A 25,214-nucleotide genomic window follows, 5' to 3' on the forward strand; every position below is an offset into this window, starting at 1 on the left:
TCAGTCCCGCTCCAGTTTCAATCACAACATGTTCGAAACAGAATGCATCGGTGTGTGGCTAATTGAGCCACATGTGAAATCTCCCAGCATGCATTGAGGGTAATACATTGACAAGTATTAGCAACCAAATCAGCCTAAATAGGCTAAGTGGTAGATAGAAATAATGTTTATGTTAGCACAACATGCAATTGTAGAACATTTCAATATTGGACAAAATAAAATGTGAAATGTGAAACATGTATGTAATCCAGGTGCTATATATATCCCTTGCAGATTTAACGTTATTTGGATGAGTGACACCCTCTACTGTGATGCACTGTGATGTCCGCTCCAGCCTCCAATAAGACTTGGCTTACTTCATGTGCACGCCCACTATTTTCTTGCCAGCTGCTGCGAGACGAGAAGGAAGAGAAACGAACATGCAGCCGACTCTGCTGAGCTCATGTTATTTGTAGTGAGCAATGCCCATTGCCCAGGCGTTTAAACGCAAATTAAAACACCCTGGCCTTTTTATCTCTTTTATTCTTTTGAGCGGAGCGGAGCGGTGAGTGTGAGCGGGTGAAATCTGTATCAAGCGGGGAGCGGTCTGGAGCGGAGCGGTCTGGAGCGCTTGAGCGGGTGGAAAGGACCGCTCTGGGAGCGAAGAGCGGTAATTATCACCGCTCCGCTCTGCTCACATGCTCTGGTCTATAGTACCGCCATTCAGTCGCCCAGAATACACATTCTAACAGCGCCAGAAACACTCACATGTACATGTTGTTAAGTACTTACCACGTGATGAATTAATAATCCAAACAAGTTACAGGAAACAGTAATTTTCAAAGTAAATTAGTAAATATGTGTGTCAGTAAGTATGTGCGAAGTATGTGTGCGCATGCGCACAAATGCGCCTCAGGCAAATGAGGAAGTCATTTTAGTTGCAGAGGGAACCCTCTTGCTAGTTCTTCTCGCTATGGATTTACTTGCAGTTTGTGACAACAAAGGCTCACGTGCGGCACGCGCTGTGTGTTTTCATACATTTCTCTCGTGATCAGCACTGATTACGGGTCTTCTCGAATCCACTGGGGTATAACACATAATGATAAACCGACTGGGGTCTGGTGATAGAATCGGACCCAACCCAGACCCTAATTGACCATATTAAATATGGACCCGGACTCGTACGGGTCTCGGGTCGAGTCCCGGGTCCTAGGGTCCAAGTAGACCCGCGAAGACCTCTATAAAGGATTGAACATGTGGAATCTGACCAAACATCTCCAAACAAGGACAAACAGCAATGGCCCACCAAACAAACATCTGTTTGTCTGTTTGTTGGAGAATGTTTGATTGGTGTACCATGGGCTTAAGGGATACTGACCTGAGACTCTCCAGTCTACAGTGTGGACTCTCCAGTCCAGCAGAGAGCAGCTTCACACCTGGATCTTGCAAGTCGTTGTTACTCAGGTCCAGCTCTCTCAGACTAGAGGACTGGGAGCTTAGAACTGAGGCCAGAGCATCACCGCTTTTCTCTGACAGCTTACAGCCACTCAGCCTGGGGAAGAATTTGCCATACACAAGCAGTTTGAAAATAGTTTTTCTGTATATTGCATTTCATATTGAAGACATCAAATTATGCATGCACCTACAGAGATTTATTGGAGGCTTTGACCAGCGGCAGCAGCCTCAGAAGAGCCTCCTCTGAAGCAGAGTATTTCTTCAGGTCAAACACATCGAGCTGTTCTTCTGATGACAGTAAGATGAAAACCAGAGCTGACCACTGAGCAGGGGGGAGTCTGGCTGTGGAGAGACTTCCTGAACTCAGGTGCTGTTGGATTTCCTCCACTAGAGAACGGTCATTCAGCTCATTCAGACAGTGGAATAGATTGATGCTTCTCTCTGGAGAGGGATTATCCTTTATCTTCTCCTTGATGTACTGGACTGTTTTCTGATTGGTCTCCGACTTACTTCCTGTCTGTGTCAGCAGGCCTCTTAGGAGAGTCCGATTGGTCTCTAGTGAAAGACCCAGGAGGAAGCGGAGGAACAAGTCCAGGTGTCCATTTGGACTCTGTAAGGCCTTGTGCACAGCACTCTGGTAGAGGCGTGTTAGTTTAGCGTTGTCTCTTGATAGTGTAGACCACCAGGATGTTGATTGACTTTCTGACAGTAGATTGACACCAGTGTTGATGAAGGACAGAAAGACATAAACTGCAGCCAGAAACTCCTGAATGCTCAGATGGACAAAGCAGAACACCATGTCCTCGTTCAGCCCACGCTCCTCTTTAAAGATCTGTGTGAACACTCCTGAGTACACTGCGGCTGCTCTGATATCAATACCACACTGTGTCAGGTCGGCTTCATAGAAGATTAGGTTGCCTCTCTCTAGCTGCTCAAAAGCCAGTTTTCCAAGAGAGAGAATCATCTCCCTGCTCTGATCTTTGTCAGATCTCCCATGATACCTGACATCTGCCTGTTTGGACTGAACTAGCAGGAAGTGGATGTACATCTCAGTCAGGGTCTTGGGCATGTCTCTTCTCTCTCTGGTTTTCAACACAAGCTCCAGAACTGTAGCAGTGATCCAACAAAACACTGGTATGTGGCACATGATGTGGAGGGTTCGTGAAGTCTTGATGTGGGAGATGATTCTGCTGGCCTGCTCCTTATCTCTGAATCTCTTCCTGAAGTACTCCTCCTTCTGTGAGTCAGTGAAGCCTCTTACCTCTGTTACCATGTCAATGCACTCAGGAGGGATCTGCTTGGCTGCTGCCGGTCGTGTGGTCATCCAGAGGCGAGCTTTGGGAAGCAGTTTCCCCTTGATGAGGTTTGTCAGCAGCACGTCCACTGAGGCTGACTCTGTAACATCAGTCACAATCTCATTTTTCTGGAAGTCCAGAGGAAGTCGACACTCATCCAGACCGTCAAAGATGAACAGAACTTGGAACTTGTCAAATCTGAAGATTCCTTTGGTCTCAGGAAAGAAGTGATGAAGAAGTTTCACCAAACTGTACTTTTTCCCTTTCAGCAGATTCAGCTCTCGGAAAGTGAATGGAAATGTGAACTGTATATGCTGGTTGGCTTTGTCTTCAGCCCAGTCCAGAGTGAACTTCTGTGTTAAGACTGTTTTCCCAATGCCAGCCACTCCCTTTGTCATCAATGTTCTGGTTGGTTCATCTCTTCCAGGTAAGGGTTTAAAGATGTCTTCACTTTTGATGATTGTTTCTGGTCTCACTGGTTTCCTGGATGCTGCTTCAATCTGTCTGATCTCATGTTCATCATTGACCTCTCCACTCCCTCCCTCTGTGAGGTAATGCTCTGTGTAGGTCTGATTCAGAAGTGTTGGGTTTCCTGCTTTAGCAATCCCCTCAAACATACACTGAAACTTCTCCTTCAGACTGGATTTGTGATTACATTGGCACACTGCAGCAAGACTTTCTGAAAGGACAAATCACATCAATCAGTGGATGTTGCTGTAAATATGAGAAGTGTAAATATTAATCTGTGAATGCATACTTTTCCTAACCCCATGGCATCTATTCTGCTCATCACTGATTGACAAACAGGTCCTGAATGTGTATGCTACCCAATCTGAAATGCATCTGTGGTGGCATTTGTTCTTAAATAATACTGTGTGCAGCATTATACACCCACATGAATAAATCAATGATTTTAGCTGATGATTCATGAGGATTGTGCATATTACTTTTCAATCTGGAATTAATAGTTCAATGATGTTCATCATGTCTTCATTTTTACATAGACGTTTTTGTTTTCTTGTGTTCAGACATAGGTTTATAGATGTTATTTATTTACCTTAACAGTTTCGACGAGTCAACTCTCGTCTTCTTCAGAAGCAGTCGCACTGACAGCTGGGTATGACGTGTCAACCAGTTGCTTTTCAGCAACTGGCGGTGTGCCCAGTGTAACCGAGTTGAATCAGCGCAGATTCCTCGTGAGTCCCGAGTGGTAGCGAGTGGATTGGTTAAACTCACTCCCCAGGTATAAAGGCATGTTAACCAGCTCCGCCAAGGGAGCTAGCTCTCTTGGTGTTGCGGTTAACACGCTGGACTCCCAAGCCGAAGGTCGGCAGTTCGAATCAACCCCTGGACAAGCCCTTAACATGGGTTGCTGCAAGTACCACCTACACAACGCCGTTACATTGGTGCCGTGACCCGGATGTCCAGTGGGTGTGGAGTGAGTTTAAGGGGGTGAGTGTAACCGAGTTGAATCAGCGCGGATTCCTCGTGAGTCCCGAGTGGTAGCGAGTGGATTGGTTAAACTCACTCCCCAGGTATAAAGGCATGTTAACCAGCTCCGCCAAGGGAGCTAGCTCTCTTGGTGTTGCGGTTAACACGCTGGACTCCCAAGCCGAAGGTCGGCAGTTCGAATCCACCCCTGGACAAGCCCTTAACATGGGTTGCTGCAAGTACCACCTACACAACGCCGTTACACCAGCTTAGCTGCCAGGTCTGCCAGGCCGGCCACGCCCACTATGACGTGTCGTGGCCGGACTGACAGACCTAACAGCCCCGCCGGGCACACCGCGCGGCCCGCCGCCCGTTGTTTTCTGGAGTAGAGCTTTTCTGGGAGACCCCCTTTTCTGGGAGACCCCCTATCCGCGATAATGAGCAGCTTTTTCATGGAGGACCTGGAGAAAAAAGCCATCAACACAGCACCCCCAGAATACAAACCCACCCTCTGGAAACGGTATGTGGACGACATACTGGAAAAGGTCAAAGCAGGTTATACACAATCCCTTACAGATCACCTCAACACCATGGATAACACAGGTAACATCAAATTCACACATGAGGAGGAGAGCAATAAAACACTGGCTTTTCTGGACATGAACATTCACCACAAGGACGACGGCAGCATTAAAATCACAGTTTACAGGAAACCCACACACACAGACCAATATCTTCTCTGGACTTCAGAACACCCCACAGCACACAAACTTTCAGTAGTTCGCACATTATTCGAACGGGCCGCTATCATTACGGATGAGGAGGACAGACAGCAGGAGGAAAACCATATACAACAAGCACTCATACGCTGCCAGTATCCCAAATGGGCCATCAATAAAGGAAAACAGCAGGTAAAATGCAAACAAAAAACACAAAAACAACAAAAGAAAAAACAAACAGAAAACCCTCAGGACAACAATATCGGTATGGTCACACTACCGTATATCCGCGGGATAACCGAACCCATACAACGGGCCATGAAAAAACAAAAAATAGGCACTGCAATAAAACCCCACACAAAACTACGGCAATTATTAGTACACCCAAAAGACAAAATCGAACAGGACAATAAATGTAACGTTATATACGAAATACCATGCATATCCTGCAATAAAACATACATTGGGGAGACGGGCAGGTCATTCATCACCAGAAAGAAAGAACATCAGAAGGAATGTGAAAAGGAAACAGCAACACGACTCACAAGAACACAGAAAGAAAAAGCACAACAGGAAAACATCAAATCAGCCATATCAGACCACTGCAAAAGAAACAACCACGTTATGGACTGGGATCAGGCAAGAGTCATTGGAACAGAGGACAACAAATACAAGCGTTGGATCAAGGAGGCTATGGAAATCAGGAGACGTGCCAAGGGCACCATCAACAGGGACGAGGGGGCCTACATGCTCTCCCGCACCTGGGATGCTCTACTCCAGAAAACAACGGGCGGCGGGCCGCGCGGTGTGCCCGGCGGGGCTGTTAGGTCTGTCAGTCCGGCCACGACACGTCATAGTGGGCGTGGCCGGCCTGGCAGACCTGGCAGCTCAGCTGGGCACACCGCCAGTTGCTGAAAAGCAACTGGTTGACACGTCATACCCAGCTGTCAGTGCGACTGCTTCTGAAGAAGACGAGAGTTGACTCGTCGAAACTGTTAAGGTAAATAAATAACATCTATAAACCTATGTCTGAACACAAGAAAACAAAAACGTCAATCTGGAATTAAATCGATCTTTCTTGAGAAATGTCTATATTTAACTAATCATATATCTCCCATTTTCCCACCACTTCCCCTCTCCATCATGTTAAAGCTGTTAAAGCATCTTACTGCTGTGCAGAGAGTCAGCCAGCTCCTCCTGCTTCATTCTCCTCAGGAAGAGCAGCGTGATGTTTAGAAATGCCTCCTCATCCTCCCTCTGACTCTCTAAGTATTCTGGGTAATCTGGACTCAGAGCCATCTGGAATCTCTTCAGCTCCTTCTTCACAAAGGTGACAATGCTCTCCTCAAGCAGCTGCAACAGAATAATATTTGAATTAAACATTCTGACAAAAAATAACACTGTAATAACATCAGATCCACTAGTCTAAAGAGTGCAGCTTGAAGACATCATCAACCACCAATATTTATTTTACCAGGCAAGAAGTTAGGTAAGAACAAATTATTATCTGCAATAACGACCAGGAAGGAGGCAAAATACCTCCTGATGGAACAGGGTTTGTGGAGAAATAGTCTCAACGCCAGACCCATGAGAGTTCTTACGCTGATACACTACGTTACTGCATGCTGCAGATCTCTCTTTGGGTCTGGGACACTCCCCTCAGCCAGCTGGGGACGGAAGTGAACCATTACCTTGGCCAGTGATTGGCCAGTGGTGGATTCAGTCTCCACCAATCAGTAACGACTTTGCGATCAGACGACACGGGAGGCGCAGCCCATTTTTTGAACCGCTCTCTCATTGGTGCTACGACCTCACTCATTCAATTTCAACCCCCCTAGACCCGCCTTCAAACCCCAGCAGTGGCTGTGAAGTGGCACAGACTCATTTGTGTAGTATGCGGAGCGCAGCGATTCAACATAATATTTGAGTCTTGGGAGAGACTAGAGGAGAAACAACAACAACAACAACAATAAGTTGTTCAAGTGCATACAAATGTATTTCAGTAGCTGCAGTAAAATGTGTTGTACATTTACACACCATAAATATGGAGTCTAGGTCTGTTTGAAGCTCCTGGACAGACTGACCACTGGGAACCTCTGACCTCTCCTGGTGGACTCTGGAGAACACATGAAGTATTAGGTAAAATAATGTCACACACATACACACACACACACACACACACCCACACACACACACACACACACACACACACAGACGCACGCACGCATGCACGCACAATCCACTGTAAATTAGGGATGCAGGATATGGATTTTTTTCAGTTGATACGATAACCGATAAATATCTGCTCCTCCTGGCCGATTACAATACGATAACTGATAATTATTTCACATTTTTGTATTTCAAGAAATAAGTTCTTAAACTTTTATTAGGATTTGATGGGTTTATTTTTTAATAGCACAAATTGTCTTTTATTTTATTTTATGCTTATTTTTATTGGTTATTCACTGTGCCCCACTTTCCCATATTATTCTCCCCCCTGCGTGGCAGGCACACCCACGCGATACCCTCAGACTCTGACAAGTGCTTGTGGCACTCACACTGTTATACACTTACACACATCCAGACATACACACAACAGTACACATTTTATAACAGTCATCATGAGGACCGCAATGGAAATAAGCTGTTAGCTTTATTGCGTTTTTATCCTTTTGATAATGGTGGGCCTGTGTATGTATATATGTATATTGTATATACTGTGTATTCATTATCAATAAAGAACTCAATCAATCAATCAATCAAAACCTGTATTTTATGCACACCTGGGGTAACAAAAGAAGAAGGCAAAAGGCAGATGTGTTGAGCAAAGATGGATGATTTAAAAGACTATTCCATAGCTCTGACCTAACCAAATCTAACTGACATCACTACTGTGAACACAACACAAAGAGCACTTCTGATATAATATGATATGATTGTTTTAGTAAAGTATCACTCAATTAATCAATACAAAAAATAAACGTTTTTATCTAACCAAACCGCTTAGTCTGCAGATAAAAACACATGGCATAGGCTAGTAATTTAGACTTTTATTGTCATGTTACTGATCTGTTCGAATTTTGCATTGGGGCCAGTTCTATTGAAGTGAATGGGGCAGACATGGAAAGATTAAAGATTAAAGAAAATACACTATGTGACAGATTTTTCTTAATGTAATGTGTGCATTTGTTTTCCTTATTATTGGTCTCCAAGCAGATGATGGCTCTGTCCAGTTCTGCATATAGCTCAACTCCAAAGTCCCTATTTGGTTTATAGTTGGGCTCCCGGTTAGCTTAATAACGTTAGTGGATTGTTTTTTGGAGTTAAAGACACAATCCCCGGACGTTTAATTTTGGGTAAAGAGGATTCTATATGGTTTACGCAGCTCTAGGAGTATGAAGTGCTTTGAATACGGGGATGTTTGATCAGCCTGAGTGCCTGAGAGCAGGCCACACCAGTTGAACTAGCATTCACTAGCCACAGCAGCTAACATGAACACTAAACAAATCAGCTGCATCCTCGTCAGGTTTGGTTTTACATAATGCCAGCTCAGATGTTTCCCCTCCTCTCAGAACCCGTGCAGGACATGGATTGCAAATTGCAATAGTGTTGTTATCATCTGAAACTGTGGGCACCACACTGCTGGCAGCCATGTTTTGCTCAGTGTGCCTGGCACTAGGTGCAGCTGTAACGTCACGAGCTCATGCAAAATGGTCATATTGAATGATAATTTATCGGTCCGTCAAATATTGTGCATCCCTACTGTAAATGCTGCTATGATTATTGGATGTGATGTTTTGAGAGAAGAAACTAAATCAACTGACTATCATGACTTCTTTCCTCTGTTCAGTAGAATCAAATAACAAACTTGTCTGTTTTCAGTTCTTACCTTTGCTCAGTAGACTGCTGTCCATCTTTGAAACTCATAGGATGACCCATACTCTTCATGGACACACAGCTGGGTACAGGGGAGTCTGCTCTCTCCTGCTGGATCCTGCTAAGGATTGATAAAACAGGGTGGTGGCAGTAAACATGTTAGAGAAGCAGGGTTTTGACCAGCAGGTTGCAAGTTTGAATCCCAGTACCAACTTCCAAAGTCAAGTGAATAATTATTTCTCCACCCTGTGCGACTACCTCCACTTAGACCTTGAGCAAAGATCTCAACCCCCAGACAGTTCTGCTAGCTGCTCAGTGACCACCAGGGGGCTAGCTCAGGGTTTGACAGAGGAAGCTGTGGAAGTGATACTTTGTAACAGGATGAAACATGTTTACAGCCTGGTTCAAAACACAGTTTTGGTCTATATAGCTCATTTCACCTTTCATGACAAATGTACAGGGTGAAGTTTATATAACTCACCTGTTTAGACATAGAAACCCACATCACCGTTGACAACCACTCCATCCCGCTCTCCTCACTTGTCACCACCCTCGGTGTTAAATTTGACACATCACTGATGCCCACATAAAATTGGTCTGCCAAACATCATTCTACCACCTGAGGAACATCTCCAAACTCAGGCCCTCACTCTCCCAATCTGATGCCGAAAGACTGGTCCATGCATTCATCACCTCACGCATCGACTACTGTAATTCACTGCTGGCAGGCCTCCCCGCCAAAAACATCCAGAGACTACAATATGTGCAAAACAGTGTCCTCACAAAAACCCGGAAAAGCCACCACATCACCCCAGTCCTCCACTCCCTCCATTGGTTGCCAGTAAACCAGCGCATCATCTACAAAACCCTCCTGCTCGTCTACAAGGCCACCAACCACCTTGGGCCAAACTACCTCCGGGACCTCCTCTCCCCCTAAACCTCATCCCGGACTCTCAGATCTGGCATCCAAAATCTGCTTGCAATCCCACGCACAAGGCTCTTAACCATGGGAAATTGTGCCTTTTGTGCACTGGGGCCACGCCTGTGGAATCTGCTCCCAGGATCCATCCGGGCCTCGGACTCCCTTGCTGCCTTCAAAAGCAGCCTAAAGACCCACCTTTTTCACGCTGCGTTCGACTAGGGCCTGTTTTTAATCCTCTATTTAAGTGTTTTTATTTTTATTATATTTTTTATTCTGTGTGCTTGTACATTCTCTTGTGAAGCACCTTGAGATGTCAGTTTTGATTTAAAAGTGTGCTATACAAATACAATTCATTATTTATTATTATTATTAGAAAAGACTGTTTTGGGCATGATTGACAGCTCACTTGTCCAGTGACCACGCAGCTTTCCAATCACGGACCAATAGCAGTTGGAGTTGCAGCTCTGGGAAACAACTGGTTGCGTGCCATCTCGCGCGAGCTACGCAAGGACCCCAAGATGGCGACATGCCACACTAGGCACGATGGCACAATTGTAGCGTTATTGCCTCACACTCTCACCTCACAGTAAGAAGGTCCTGGGTTCAATTCTCACCTGGGACACACTGGGGGTATGTCTCCCCATGCCTTCAGTGCCTATAGTGCCCAGGTGGGCGATCTTGTCTAAAGGGCTTTTCTGTGTGGAGTTTGAATGTTCTTCCCGTGCTCCCCTGATGTTTCCTCCATATAACATCAATATGGACCCCCACTAAAGATACAAGACGATGGTCATCTGACCAGCGGCAGTTGGAAGAAGTTGGTCCCCGGGTGCTTCACTGCAGCTGCCCAGTGCTCCTGGCCAAACCCGTGGACGAAGGATGAGTCAGGATGGGCCAAACGCAGAGGACAAATTCCAATTCCATGGTGCCTCTAAACTCACGTGTGTGTGTGTGTGTGTGTGTGTGTGTGTGTGTGTGTGTGTGTGTGTGTGACTGTGTGTGTTTGTCTCTGTGTGTGTGTGTGTGTGTGTGTGTGTGTGTGTGTGTGTGTGTGTGTGTGTGTGTGTGTGTCAGTGGCGTAGCCAGACTTGGCACATTGGGTGTGCCACATAAAGAGGGGGTGTGCCAGGGGGCGGACCATTTGGCGGCGGCCCTACTACGAAGGTAGCTCGCCACTCGTTAAGTGGAACCAGGTTTTCTAATCAAGCTGAGAGCTCGTGCACATGAAAATGCCCGTACACAGGAGCTTGTGCCCGCAAAAGAGGCGTGGTTTTTAACAACTGCCAATCACAATGCAATATGGACTGCTCCAACACGCCTATTTCCCCATTCATTCAAAGTGCAAATCGTGAAGCTTTACTGTATGTCAGAATCAAAATCTGCGTTGGATATTATTAATCTGTTCCCGAATGACTGTCTAAAGTTACCACTTTTATTCACATCAGTACTTTCTTTGAAGAGTGGTTTCTGCCTCCACGTAGGCTATCTACAGCTGCTTAATTCACCCTCTCAATAAACTCAATAACCTGCATGTCTATTTCCAAAATTCGTAGGCGTTTTTAGACCATTTAGGCTCAATGAATAATAATGATCTCATGATGTGTTTGTCGCACTGATGGAATGATTCCTATGGGCTAATAGGCTATCAATAAAAAAAAAAAAAAGAATACAATTAAAAAAGGCTGCTGAACTGAATCGACACGGTACGTGCGGACATAGATTTCATCTATAAAAAATTGCCTATTTAATGGTCACATATAGGCTATTGGCAGCAGAGTCGCATATCTCCATATTTCCTACAATGACTATGCTGGAAATAATATGTAGTTCAACCACATCATACAGGCCAAAAGCAATACAGTTGCAGCTGCAAAATGCAGGAGTAGCCTAGATATGAATCATCTGTGTGCAGGCGATCCCATATTAAATTGCTTAGATAGTAGTAGGCTATTCTGACATGTATGACCATGTCCAACCCAACGTCAGCCTCAGCTCCATTGCGCAAACGGCACCGTGTGCTTTGGAGACGTTTATGTAACCTTTTTATGCCGGTTTAGTGATATTTCTCCACTCACCATTCAGCTGCAATCGATCGGCAGGGTCAAACAACGTATCTAGGCTACTTGAGAGCACAAAAATGAATATATAAAAACATATTCCAAAGTGGTAGGGCTTAATTTAAATGTAGCCTGCAACAAGTGCAAGGCTAATCAGTCCTCATTAATTCAACAGGAGCCTTTTTTTTTCTTTTTTCTTTTTCTTTTCTTTTTAATGCAATGTATTTTTCATATGGGGACCATATGAATGGTTACTCGCTGTTTCCAGAGAGCTGATTGGTAAGCAGGTGGGTCTTTCATGGGTTTTGATCTTATCCTCTGAACTTAACCTGAGGCAGAGCAATGCTGCAAAATATTTTACGCAAAACCCTTCTGGATAAATACAACAACAACAACAACAACAACAACAACAACAACAACAACAACAACAACAACAACAACAACAACAGACAAGGAACTCTGGACAAAATCATACCTAACAAGAAAACGTATTTGTGTCCGACATACACTGTATCATCAAATCAGGGTCTGTGGGCCTATTGTGTAATAGGGGTCGTTGATATGAAAAGAAAAGGGTTGAGAATCACTGTTCTATACAGTCCTTTCTCTTCTCGTCACTTAAAGAAACAAACACATGCTTCCTCTACTCATTTGCAAGGAGAAACTCCTGGCAAATGATTTCCTTCACTGAAAAAACTGGGAATAGCAGGTACTTCAATTTACATAAATGAGTTGGTATATGCAGCACAATAAAATCATATTTCCTTTGTGAACATGTTTTAATCATGCAAACTGCAGTTGTATATGGATAATATGGTATGTGCTAGTTTCTCTCACTTAAATTGAAAGTTATGTAAATGCGATTTTAAATACAATTGAATCACGTTTGGTAATGTGGCATGTGCCAATGTTCCTCTCACTTCGATTGAAAGTGATTTAAATGTGATTTAAAATCAAATGTAATCAGGTTTGGGAATGTTTTATCTGCCATGTTTCTCTCACTTAGATTGAAAGTGATTTTAATGGAATTTTAAATCAAATGTAATCATGTTTGGGACTGTTTTATCTGACATGTTTCTCTCACTTCGATTGAAAGTGATTTGAATGCGATTTTAAATCAAATGTAATCACGTTAGGCAATGTGCAATTCTGTAGTGTTTCTCTCACTGTCATTGAAAGTGATTCATGCCACTTTAAATCCAATGTGATCACGTTTGTCACCACCTGTGGCGCCAACATATTGCGGGCTGCAGGAAGTGAGGTTTACACAGAAGAAGAAGTGAAGTCCTTTTTCCTTTTCCTGTCGGAGGTTGTTGTGGGAAAATCCGCCAGGTTACAACTACTAAACCTATAACTACACCAAACAGTAAGTTGATTAACTTGGGTTTTGTCCGTACTTTTTGACTATGTGAGATTTTCTTTTGTTGCTATATGGAGTTTACCGCGCTAGCCAGGCGCTAGTTAGTAGCTCTCCTTAGCGTTAATGGTGTTAGCTTGGCGGGCATAGCAGCTACCATTTAGTACAGCTAACGTTTAGCTGATTTCTGTGGCTTTTTATGACTAGATTTTACACGTGGCGGGTTGCAAAATAACCGTGTAAAAGTAACTGTATACCGTAAGTGACGTTAGCGCACCCTCTATAACAACACGTGTTTGCGCAAGCTGCTAGACTATGCTTAGCATGTCGCTGCTACTTGTAAGCCTCAGCAGACAGGAGTCAAACGCAGACACACATGGGGCTTCACGTTTCACAAACACCGTAAACATAACATTAATATTATCGAAGGACGCACGTGAAACGTTGCGTTTAGGACACGTTATCAAGAGCATGGACCACCTAGCTGTACTGTCAGCAGTCCGCAAACTAGTTTAGCAGGCTAACTAAATGCTAAACCCTCGCTGTGTGTGTGTGTGCAACACACTTGGTCATCTCACTTAAATATTTTCTTTCATAGGTTAGCAGAGCTGAAACAGCACATCAGGGCTAATACTGGTAAGTGATTTTGTGTGTGTGTGTGTGTGTGTGTGTGTAAGCCAGAAAATCAGTATCAGAAAGCATTATAAAAACACATTTAGGTGTCTATTGGTTGTCATTGCATTAAGGTCTGGGCAATATACAGTAGATATTGATATTGTGATGAGACTATGCAAGGTAAGTTTATTTGTATGGCACATTTCCTACACAGAGGCATCCCCCCACCAATGCCCAGAGGGGAAAACAGTTCAGGTGAGAACACTCAACCAGACAGGTGTACAACATAATTAAAAAAAATTGCTGAATCTTGCTTTACATATACAAATAATTCAATGGCGTAAGATAATGCAAAAACAACAATTTGAATAGTAATAGTATTGATTTGAGTTTCATACCTCTGTGTAGGAAATGTAAGGGGCGAAGCTGAAAAAACAGTAAAAGTCAAACTGCTATTCACCCCAATGCAGTGTTCTGCCAATTACTTCCTATTGTGTTTAGACTTCCTGTGGCAGTACAGTACTTGTAAGTGCCTTTTAAACATGTTATCTGGATCATGTCCTGCTAGAGAGAACAGGATATTTTCAGGTTTTGCCTTTCTAAACATGAGGGGTCTTTGTTAACACTTTGAGTGCCACGGCCCTTGGGCAAAAGGTTGCTTGCTGTGCCACATAGGCCGCAATGCATTTTAAAACAGTCATATAATTTCTTTAATAATTACTATGTAAACACTGAACACGCACAAATAACGATGAGACTCTCTTCTATCACCTGCAAAAAAAAGTTTATTGATCCCATTTTCCGTTCTTTAGTTATGAGCCGGAGAAGATAGCTTGATTGAACGAAAAACAGACCTTTTTTTCTACAAGCTGAGATAATGAGCCTTTTGTGAAATTAAACATTTCAAGCACATCACTGACTCTGAAGCTAATTTTCTGATGTAGTCACACCTCAAAAATAATTTCCTTCAATAAAACAGTGAAGGCCAGGGAATTTTGTTTGGAAGAATAATATTTTTAGCTGCAACCAGCAGCGCTGGCCCCTGCGTGCGCTGCTGGTTGCAGCTTCTTGCTTCTGCTGGTGGGCATCGGATATTCTGGCTTGCGTTTGCCAACCCTGTCCTGCTGTCTGGGTCTGTCTGGGTCAGTGTTGTGTGCTGCTCTGCGTGCCCCACCTCCCCCCCTCCTCCTCCCCCCCCCCCCCCCCCCCCCCCCCCCCCCCGTTGTGGGAGGAGTGTCTCTCTGCTCTGCTCGGCTCTGCTGTTTGCTCTGCGTGTGCTCAGCACTTGAAAAGTCCGCTAGATCCAGCTTTTTTACAGCCGCGTGTACCAGCTCCCATGCTTCCAGTTGAGAATAATAACAAATCCACGGCTGATCATGCGAATGGGCTGTTGCAGCGCACACGGAGGTGCTCAATTGTGATAGCAGATTGGCTGCTGCAGGGGCACAGCTAAACGTTATGCTTCAATGAAGCAGCTGCATACGGACGGATGCGATGCGATTTCCTTTTCCCCAACGACTTCTTCTGTGTGTTTTACTCCACGTTCTCTCATCTGGAGAGCGCTATCGCCACCTAAGGGTTCTGTAAAATAGGTTAGACACATTCAATAGCTCTCATATTGTAAGAGGCGATGTAAGAAGCTGAGATGGACACCCCCCGTCAAAAAAACAATTTTGAGTTATTGACGCCATTTGGCGTCGCTGGCACTCTACGGTAAATTTCTAATGACGCCATATGGCGTCGCTGGCACTCAATGTGTTAAGAAACAACTGGATATGAGCCGTTTTTTCTGCCAGTGGGCGGCGGGGGGGGGGGGGGGGGGGGGGGGGGGGAGGCGGCGCGGTAGCATGTATCAAAAACAAGAAATGTGATAGGAAACAGCTTGAGCGAATTTGTAACCAAACAAAAACAAATCAAGTCATATCAAGTCATATCTGACTTGTTTTAAATTTATTTCTCCCCACAAAAGTTTGATAGCCTATCAGTCAGTCAGCTCCTATCCTCTCCACAGTGTGGATGCACAGTCTGTCTGCCTGACAAATCTGGAGACTTCAAAAAACATGTTTTAACGGAGTCCATTGACAACGAGGGGTGGCAATGTGCCAAAAATGCCTTTGTTAAGCTACATAAAGCCGCGCAGTCAAAATAGTGGTCGGACTGTCGTCAATCACTGTGGGTGATTTATTTTATGACATTCAAGTCATATCTGACTAGTTTGAAATGTATTTCTCCCCACAAAACTTTGATAGCCTATCAGTCAGAGTCAGTCAGCTCCTATCCACTCCGCAGTGTGGGCGCACAGTAGCGTCAGGGACGATGAAAATTAATTTGGGGATGGAGCCATACGATAGCCTAAACACGCTCTGCTCGTTATGAACAGCGTTAAAAATGACATGCCACACACACACGCACACTAAACAGACATGCGGGCACTGGCAGAGAGACAAACAGGCAGATAGAGCGGCACGCATTGCGCAAAAAGCACATTTGTGTGCACAGAGCCTGTAGGTATGAGTTCCGGTGTTAAAAAGTTTTGGCCTGAAGGTCCCCACCCAGCCAGCAAACCAGAGATCATCTCGCAAAGCTACACCTCATGTTAGCAGGCTGAGCACCAAAACAAATCAATTTAAATTTTACCTGACTATTTTGGCACTCGCCACGTGGTGGACTGGACAGCCCTCTGATCATCAACTCACCAGAACATGAAATCTAGTCGCATTTGGCAATTGGTGACTTAATTTCAGGTGCTGTGTGTGATATGTGAGGCTCACTTATTCTAAATGTTTTCTTTCATAGGTTTGCACAGCTGGGGGGCAGGCGCATCGGGGCTCTACAGTGGTAAGTGATGTAATATTTTTGCCTTTTGTGTTGCTTTAAATCTCCCTAAATCTGCAGTTTGCTTTAGTCTGACAAACATTGCCATTCTAAACAAGCCTAACAGCATCAGCCACCCAGAGTCAGTCAGCTCCTATCCACTCCGCAGTGTGGGCGCACAGTAGCGTCAGGGACGATGAAAATTAATTTGGGGATGGAGCCATACGATAGCCTAAACACGCTCTGCTCGTTATGAACAGCGTTAAAAATGACATGCCACACACACACGCACACTATACAGACATGCGGGCACTGGCAGAGAGACAAACAGGCAGATAGAGCGGCACGCATTGCGCAAAAAGTGTCAGAATGTCGGCTGCTTTTTGTGATAGTTGTTTCATTTGCTTCAGTCATCCTGCTGCCTCGTATTCTCAGGAGCGCGTTTCTGCTCCACTTTTCACTTTCCTTCCCCGCTGCCTCTCTGCAGTCAAGCCAGCCCTCACCTCGGAAAGCACAGTCATTCTAGCCCCCACTTAACAAATCAAGCCGTTTTTGCAGCACTTGAGGAAACCGTGAGTTTGCTCGTTGATATAAGCGATTGCCCGAACGATTCATTAATTAATAAACTAGCGAACGTGAAGTGAGTCACGAAGAGCCACACCCGCCCACTCAGACATAGAGCTGTGCATCTTCACTGATCTCACGATTCGATACGATTCGATTATACAAGTCTACGATTCGATTCGATTCGATTCTACGATGCATCTCGATGCATCTCCGATGCATCTCGATGCATCACGATTCACGATTTTCTAAAAGTTCTATATTACCACACATGGCCTTTTCATTAATTAACACAAACAGTCGGATCAATATGAGCTGTTTATTGTTGTTCTTATTGTTCATACAAATAGTAGCTCTACATAAACTTCAAACATGACTCTTGGAGTCTGAACTCAGACACAGCAGACAAAAGATCTGAACATCACCAATTCGGTCTGTGTGGGAACGCTGAGGGGGGCGGGGTCACGGTGGGGGAAGTGGGTGACTTTCCCCACCGCCCCCCTCAGCGGTCCCACACAGACCGACCCATTCTATCCTAGAGATGCTTATAAAAAAAAGAATAGCCCTAACCTAGTAAGAGCTTTATAAAGTGCAATTATTCAATTCAACAAAACAAAAACATCGCAGTGTGCTTTAAACATTTAAATAAATCACAAAGTCCAGGACACTTCCTGAATGTGTTGGACAACATCAAATAACAGTGAACTTGGCACAAATGACACAATACTGTTGTTCTCCTCTCCTCTAACCCTCTTAAGACGTGTAATGGTTCACCTAGTAACCAACGAGTCTGAACTCAGACACAGCAGACAAAAGATCTGCACCAACTCGGTCTGTGTGGGAATGCTGAGGGGGGCGGGGTCACGGTGGGGGAAGTGGGTGACTTTCCCCACCGCCCCCCTCAGCGGTCCCACACAGACCGACCCATTCTATCCTAGAGATGCTTACAAAAAAAGTATAGCCCTATCCTAGTTAGAGCTTTATGTGCAAATTATTCAATTCAACAAAACAAAAACATTGCAGTGTGCTTTAAAAGATTAAATAAATCACAAAGTCCAGGACACTTCCTGAATGTGTTGGACAACATCAAATAACAGTGAACTTGGCACAACAGACAAATGACACAATACTGTTGTTCTCCTCTCCTCTAACCATTAACCCTCTTAAGACGTGTAATGGTTCACCTAACCAACGAGTCTGAACTCAGACACAGCAGACAAAAGATCTGCACCAACTCGGTCTGTGTGGGAATGCTGAGGGGGGCGGGGTCACGGTGGGGGAAGTGGGTGACTTTCCCCACCGCCCCCCTCAGCGGTCCCACACAGACCGACCCATTCTATCCTAGAGATGCTTACAAAAAAAGTATAGCCCTAACCTAGTTAGAGCTTTATGTGCAAATTATTCAATTCAACACAACAAAAACATTGCAGTGTGCTTTAAAAAATTAAATAAATCACAAAGTCCAGGACACTTCCTGAATGTGTTGGACAAATGGACAAAAGAGTTAACTTGGCACAACAGACAATTTTCAAATGAAAAATCGTAGAACCTCGGTTTACACCTCTAACCCTCTTACACTACTTGTCTGAGTCCTCCTCTTTCTTCTCCTCGGCAATGTATAGGTTCTTGTGTAAGAACACTAGTTGATCCAGGTGCTGTGGTGCGAGAGAGCTTCTCTTAGCAGTGACTATGTTGCCAGCAGTGGAGAAAACCCTCTCAGCAGGCACGCTTGTGCCTGGGATGCACAGATAGTGCTTTGCCAGCCTGGAGAGGAGTGGGAATGCGACCTCGTTGTCACGCCACCATTTCAAGGGCTTGCTAGAGAGAGAGAGAGATGGGGCTCTGCAGTACCTCTCCATTTCTTCCTCAGCCCTGGCATGCGCAGTGGGTTGTGCTGTACCTTGTTCAATGTCCCTGAAAGATTGTCCCAGCAAACTCAAAAGGAGTGTAGAGGCCTTTCTCTTGGGAGCAGGGTGAGAGGTAGTTGGCATTTCGTTGTCTGGCTCCGAGTGCTCCACCACAGGCACGTCGGTCAGCACATCATCTGAAGATGCACATGAAGATAAAACAAAACAAGGTTTTTATTAGGGATTTTAAAAGCAATATAACTTTACATTATATGATCCCAGAGGATAACACACACTGTGTCTGTGTGTGTGTCTGTGTGTGTGTCTGTGTGTGTGTGTGTGTGTGTGTCTGTGTGTGTGTGTGTGTGTGTGTGTGTGTGTGTGTGTGTGTGTGTGTGTGCATATATATATATATATATATATATATATACATATACATACATATATTTATTTATTTTTAAAGGGTTAGCTTAACATATCTGTGGATGGGTATGAATGGCTTTGTCATGCATGTTTCATAACACATAGATGTTAGTTAATCTAAAGCATTTCCAATAACAACACAGAAATACAATACAGTATATATTATAGACAAAGCAGAAACAAACCTCTTTCAGATTCTGATTCTCTAGGTGCATCTGCCGCTTCTGTCCTGGCTGTCCTCTCATTCTGTGTTTGAATAAAAAAAGAATAGCAAACCAACCAACAGTTAGCACTTTCTCAACCAATGGAGCAGATTGCAATCTCACAACTACTAGGATAACTGTTTTTTTAGTCTTTTAAAAGTTACTCATTGTTTTAATTTATATAAATGAGGTTTTAACATTAAACAGTTAAATTTACCTCCAAGGCTGCAGCTTCATCGGCCACTGTGCTGTAGACCACCAGTTTCTCCTCCTCTGTGAGAAAATGCAGTGCCTTAAAGCGAGGATCCATGGCTGAGGCTGTATGCAGCATCTTCTTTTCTGCATCACTGTTGTACCGTTTCTGCAGATCTGTCTTGATGGCCCGCTTGACCTCTTGATTGATATGTGTGTCTCCAGTGGTGTCTGACATCTCCTGGATTAGCTGAGCCTTTAGTGGAGCAATGAGGCAGACAGTAGGGTTTTCTTCTACTGACATCAGTAGTGTGACATCATACATGGGCTTCAAGGTCTTCACGATGTCCTCTGCATTTGTCACATCTGTTTCAGTCAGAGTGGATAGGTCAGACTCTGATCTTCTGATCGCAGGGGAGAGCAAAGTGGCGGTGATGGCTGGCTGTTGTTCCAAGAACCTCTGAGTCATTTCATAGGCACTGTTCCACCTTGTGGGAACATCAATCTTCAGCTTCTGAGGCTTGATGTGGAGAAGCTTTTGCATCTCTTTTAGCTGGTGGCTGGCAGTAGCGCTGCGATGGAAGTAAGTGGATATGCGTCGGATTCTGGCCATGAGCTTGGCGACTGGAGCCACATTAAGCGCCCGCTGAGATGCCAGGTTGAGAGTATGTGCAAAGCACCTCACGTGGGGGAATTTCCCAACTTGGGCAGCCATGATCATATTTGATGCGTTATCTGTCACTAGCACAACAGCCTTCTCTTTTAGCTGCCACTCATCCACTACACCAGACAGAACCTCAGCCAGATGAAAACCAGTGTGGCTCTCAAAAACCGCTCTTGTTTGCAGCACATGTGACATCAATTCCCACTGGTCATTAATGTAATGTGCCGTTACCGTTAGATAGGACTCGGTCGCCATGGAAGTCCAGGAATCGCATGTGATTGCTACACGGCATGTGGCTTCCCCCATTGACTCTATCACATCGGCTTTTGTGTCTCTGTACAACGCCGGAACAACCGTGTCTGCAATCGTTTGGCGGGATGGGATTTTGTACCGTGGTTCCAGGGCCTTTACCAGCTGGCGAAACCCGGCGTTCTGGACGACGCTATACGGCCTTAAGTCTTTAGCTACGAAAGCTCCAATACATCGCGTTATCCTCTGGGCTCTCTCAGACGTAGACGGCATGTGTCTCACTGACTCGTCGATCCGTGGTTGTGCTAGGTCAGTAGTAGCGGTTCTCTTGTTAGCCTTCGCTAACGTTAGCTCCGAGTGCCATCGGCTAATGTGGTTCCTTAAGTTGGTTGTGTTGCCGAAATATTTAATTTTGGCCTCACACGTTTTGCAAATTGCATGCCTCTTATCCAGTTGTCGCGTGCCGGAGACTTCCTGAAATCCAAAATGCTCCCAAATGTCGGCTTTTAAGTTGTGTGGCTTTTTTAACGCAGATCTACTGCCTCCCTCCGCCATGTTGATCCGCGACTGTGCTGGCGAGTGGCGAGCGCGTGTCCTTCACCCACAATCCAACGCTGCATTTGAACATAACTTTATTGTCCTTGGCACAACAGACAAGAAGCATAAACGGGAACATGTTTTATTTTTAACGTAAAAAATCGATTATGTAACCTAGCAGCATCGATTCAGAATCGTCCTATTAAGCATCGCGATGCATCTCTGAATCGATTATTTTCGACAGCTCTACTCAGATGCGGATCATATCGTTCCACTGTTTAACATGACCAGCGCTTGCGTGGAAGCGGATCTTATACCGGTGGTCGAGGTAGATAAGATACGGAGTCTCGGGAGTGCGCGTAGGCCGGCTAATTGTTGTTTAACATGCAGGCCAACCGGCTAGGTGCAGGTTATAATACGGATTCCACTGCATGTTAAGAAGTGGCTGTATTGTGTTCATTATGTTATCAGCCTCTAGAACAGAGGTGCCCAAATTCTTTCTTATGAAGGGCCAAAAATAATCTGGATGGATGGCTGTGGACCAAAAATAATTGATTAGGGTAGATTATAGCATATTATTTTAGGCAATTTACATTCTAAATATAAAATAGTTTTTCTAGTTGTATATGGTAAAAGTTAGGGCTGGGCGATATAGCTAAAAAGTATATTGATATAAAAGGTTTCATATCATTCGATATCGATAATTATTGATGATTTTTAATGGCCCGTTTTTATTAATTAAAAACAAACATGAGAAGAAAAGGTTTGCATATAACAACTTTATTTTGAACCACCTTATTTGCACACAGCCAGGTAATAATTGTACTGCCAACACTGTCACACATACATGCTCTGAGTGCAAACAGTAATATACAGACATAGTGAATTTTTTTTTTATGACAGAGCGTTGCCAGCCTTCTCAAACTAAAAACTGCGTTTGGTAATGTGTATTTCAGGTTCTTTTTTACGCTAACGGTCGGTGATTCAGTGAATGAGCCGCCCCGCATTCATTAAAAATGTTTCAGACGTCCACATTTGTAAAATTGGAGGACCTTGACGTCCCGGTTGCACAAAACTGCGGGGGCTCGTAACGTTATTGATATGGAACACATGTTAACATGTCGTCAATTTACGTTGAGATTAAATGGAAGTCCCTCACGTCACTTTGAATTCTTTGTAACGTTTACAGACAATGGTGTTCTGCTTTCGGTCAGACTTGAAAAATCTGAGCTGACTTCTTCAGCTTGTTTCACATGTGTAGTGCCGGGTGAAACCAAACTGCTGTTCGCGTCACTATCACTGCCCATTGTCATGGCATATGATTGGCTGTTTCTGAGCTGCGGAGGGTGCATGCTGGCTGTCTGAGTGTCACTCGCAGCACGCTCCAAGACTGTTGCCACTATCAAATGTCTATTGAGCAATTTTTTTTATTGTATTGATGACGTGTCTATCGCGATATATATTGCTATTGTTTTATCGCCCAGCCCTAGTAAAAGTATAATCAAGCTAGCTTTAAAAATGCCAAACCATAGCCTCTGAAATACAGTAATATTGGCTGCGATTTTTCTTCCTTTCAAAACCATGGAGGGCCAAAACAAACTTGAGCGTGGGGCCCCAAATTGTAAAACACCTTGTCTCCTCATCTTGTCCTCGTCTGACCAACAAGACAACACTCAGCCGCGGCTAAACTTTCTTCTAGGCTTATAAACCAGTGACAAAATCCTCATCTGTCCTGATGGTTGATTTGAATCCAACTGCTCTCAGTCCGACGTGCAGATATTATTGTAGAAGGAGTCTCTGTGCTCTCAGGACAATATAACAGTATAAAGAGGATCCTGGAGCACTCATTCACTGGAAAGTTATTTTAATAGGGTGCAGTGACTAACGTTTCGACGCACAATGTCTTCATCAGAGATGATGTGCGTTGAAACGTTACATTAGGAAAGAATGTGTACGTTAGGTTCATGTTTACAATGCAAGCTCTTTCCGGTCCGCAGATCACTGTAGCTGCTGCTGGGTGCATTTGTGTGCACAGAGCCTGTAGGTATGAGTTCCGGTGTTAAAAAGTTTTGGCCTGAAGGTCCCCACCCAGCCAGCAAACCAGAGATCATCTCGCAAAGCTACACCTCATGTTAGCAGGCTGAGCACCAAAACAAATCAATTTAAATTTTACCTGACAATTTTGGCACTCGCCACGTGGTGGACTGGACAGCCCTCTGATCATCAACTCACCAGAACATGAAATCTAGTTGCATTTGGCAATTGGTGACTTAATTTCAGGTGCTGTGTGTGATATGTGAGGCTCACTTATTCTAAATGTTTTCTTTCATAGGTTTGCACAGCTGGGGGGCAGGCGCATCGGGGCTCTACAGTGGTAAGTGATGTAATATTTTTGCCTTTTGTGGTGCTTTAAATCTCCCTAAATCTGCAGTTTGCTTTAGTCTGACAAACATTGCCATTCTAAACAAGCCTAACAGCATCAGCCACCCAGAGCACAATCAATAGTAACACATCCACTCAGCATTGCACGTGCAGGACAACAGACAATAACCTGCCACCCTACGAGTTCCGGTATAATGCCTTGAAACGGGTCTCCCCCCAGAGGTTCCCAGATTGCTAGAACATACTCAACCCGAGGCTCTAGAGCAGGGATGGGCAACTTTGATGATAAAAAAAAATTCATTGCTACCAGAGGGCCATATTGTGACCATGCACTTCCACCAGTAGTCTACTGTAACCCCATCACTCACAATTATAGCTACTAATTTGCATTAAAAGGATGAAATATATACTGGTAATCAAAGTTTATTTTACCAACATTTATATTTTTCATGCGTTTAGTAATGCTTCCATTCATTGAATGAACTTCTAATTATGTCTTATCACTCTACCTTTAAAACTAAGCCTGCTACAGTAATTTCATGTGGTACAGCACCCAAATATGTCGTATAAATCACATTAGTGATGTTGCCTGTGCAATGTGCATCCTGGATATAGTTTGTTACAATAGTGTTAGCTCAAATGCTGCAGTATGTGGATGGAATATGCTAGCGCCATTAGCACCATGTTCTGGGATCTACAGTGAAAAAAAAAACAGATCTGGGTGATCTGTCCTAGTTGGTTACTGTTGGGCCAGACATTTTGATGAACACTGACAGTGAATGATAGACATGTTGAATGAACACTGACAGTGAATGATAGACATGTTGAATGAACACTGACATTGAATGAAAGACATTTGAGTGAAAACTAACTGTCTTTGTGGAGGCACAGTGAGAGACACAAACCCCCACATTCCAAGCACCCGGCCATTTGAGCTCACACACCTATGCTAAAACGGCAGGGAAGCGGGCCATTCCTTTGTTATCGAAGATTGACAAAAGGACAGCCAACTGAAAATACCCTCGCCATACGACATCGACACGCCCGTCGTACTCGGGTCCCCGCCCTTAAGGCTATCGCATAGGGACGAACGAGGGGGCTCGCTAACCCGTGAGAGGGGCCACAAAAGGGCCACCTTTGAACAACCACACTTCGAGTACAGTATAGGACCGAAGTCTCCCCTCCACAAGAGGAGGGGGGGAATAGATACAGGAGCGACCACGCTCCCCCGTGGCTGGGAGGCGAGGGCCGCCGCTATGAGGACCTCTACCCGCCGTCACGGCGGGGGGAGGAGCCTCGCCGCGAAGGCCACCGCCGCGACCACGCTTCCCCACAACGCCACACGGAACGCCATCGCGACTATTCTCCGCCACAACGCCATGGCGGCCACCGTCGTGACGATTTTCCCCCGCCGTCAAGGCGCAGGGAGGAGCCTCACTATGGTGAACGCCATCGCGACTATTCTCCACCACAACACCATGGCGGTCGCCGTCGTGACGACTTTCCCCCGCCGTCAAGGCGCAGGGAGGAGTCTCACTATGGTGAACGCCATCGTGACTATTCTCCGCCACGACGCTACGACGACCGCTATGACCCCCCACAACGCAAGAGCGAGGGGGGACATCGCTATGTTGAC

The 25,214-nt window shown here is 44.8% G+C and overlaps 1 protein-coding gene and 1 pseudogene across 2 annotated transcripts in view; both read right to left on the reverse strand.

Moving 5' to 3' along the window:
* Positions 1 to 5,367, reverse strand: part of LOC310786967 (NLR family CARD domain-containing protein 3-like) — a gene marked incomplete at both ends in the record, with an annotated part of 39,138 nt that extends 33,771 nt beyond the window's left edge. The window contains 4 exons of the mRNA XM_083648297.1: positions 1,358 to 1,531; positions 1,626 to 3,408; positions 4,494 to 4,621; positions 5,342 to 5,367. Coding sequence (XP_083504423.1) covers positions 1,358 to 1,531; positions 1,626 to 3,408; positions 4,494 to 4,621; positions 5,342 to 5,367 — 2,111 coding nt within the window. The remainder of the gene's footprint in view (positions 1 to 1,357; positions 1,532 to 1,625; positions 3,409 to 4,493; positions 4,622 to 5,341) is intronic.
* The window catches only part of LOC310786564 (histone H3.2 pseudogene), a 383,278-nt pseudogene that overhangs the window by 180,576 nt on the left and 177,488 nt on the right, over positions 1 to 25,214 (reverse strand). The gene's annotated exons all lie outside the window — the stretch shown is intronic.

The sequence above is a fragment of the Poromitra crassiceps genome (genome assembly GCF_964638095.1).
Source record: "Poromitra crassiceps genome assembly, chromosome: 12".
Lineage (NCBI taxonomy): Eukaryota > Metazoa > Chordata > Actinopteri > Beryciformes > Melamphaidae > Poromitra > Poromitra crassiceps.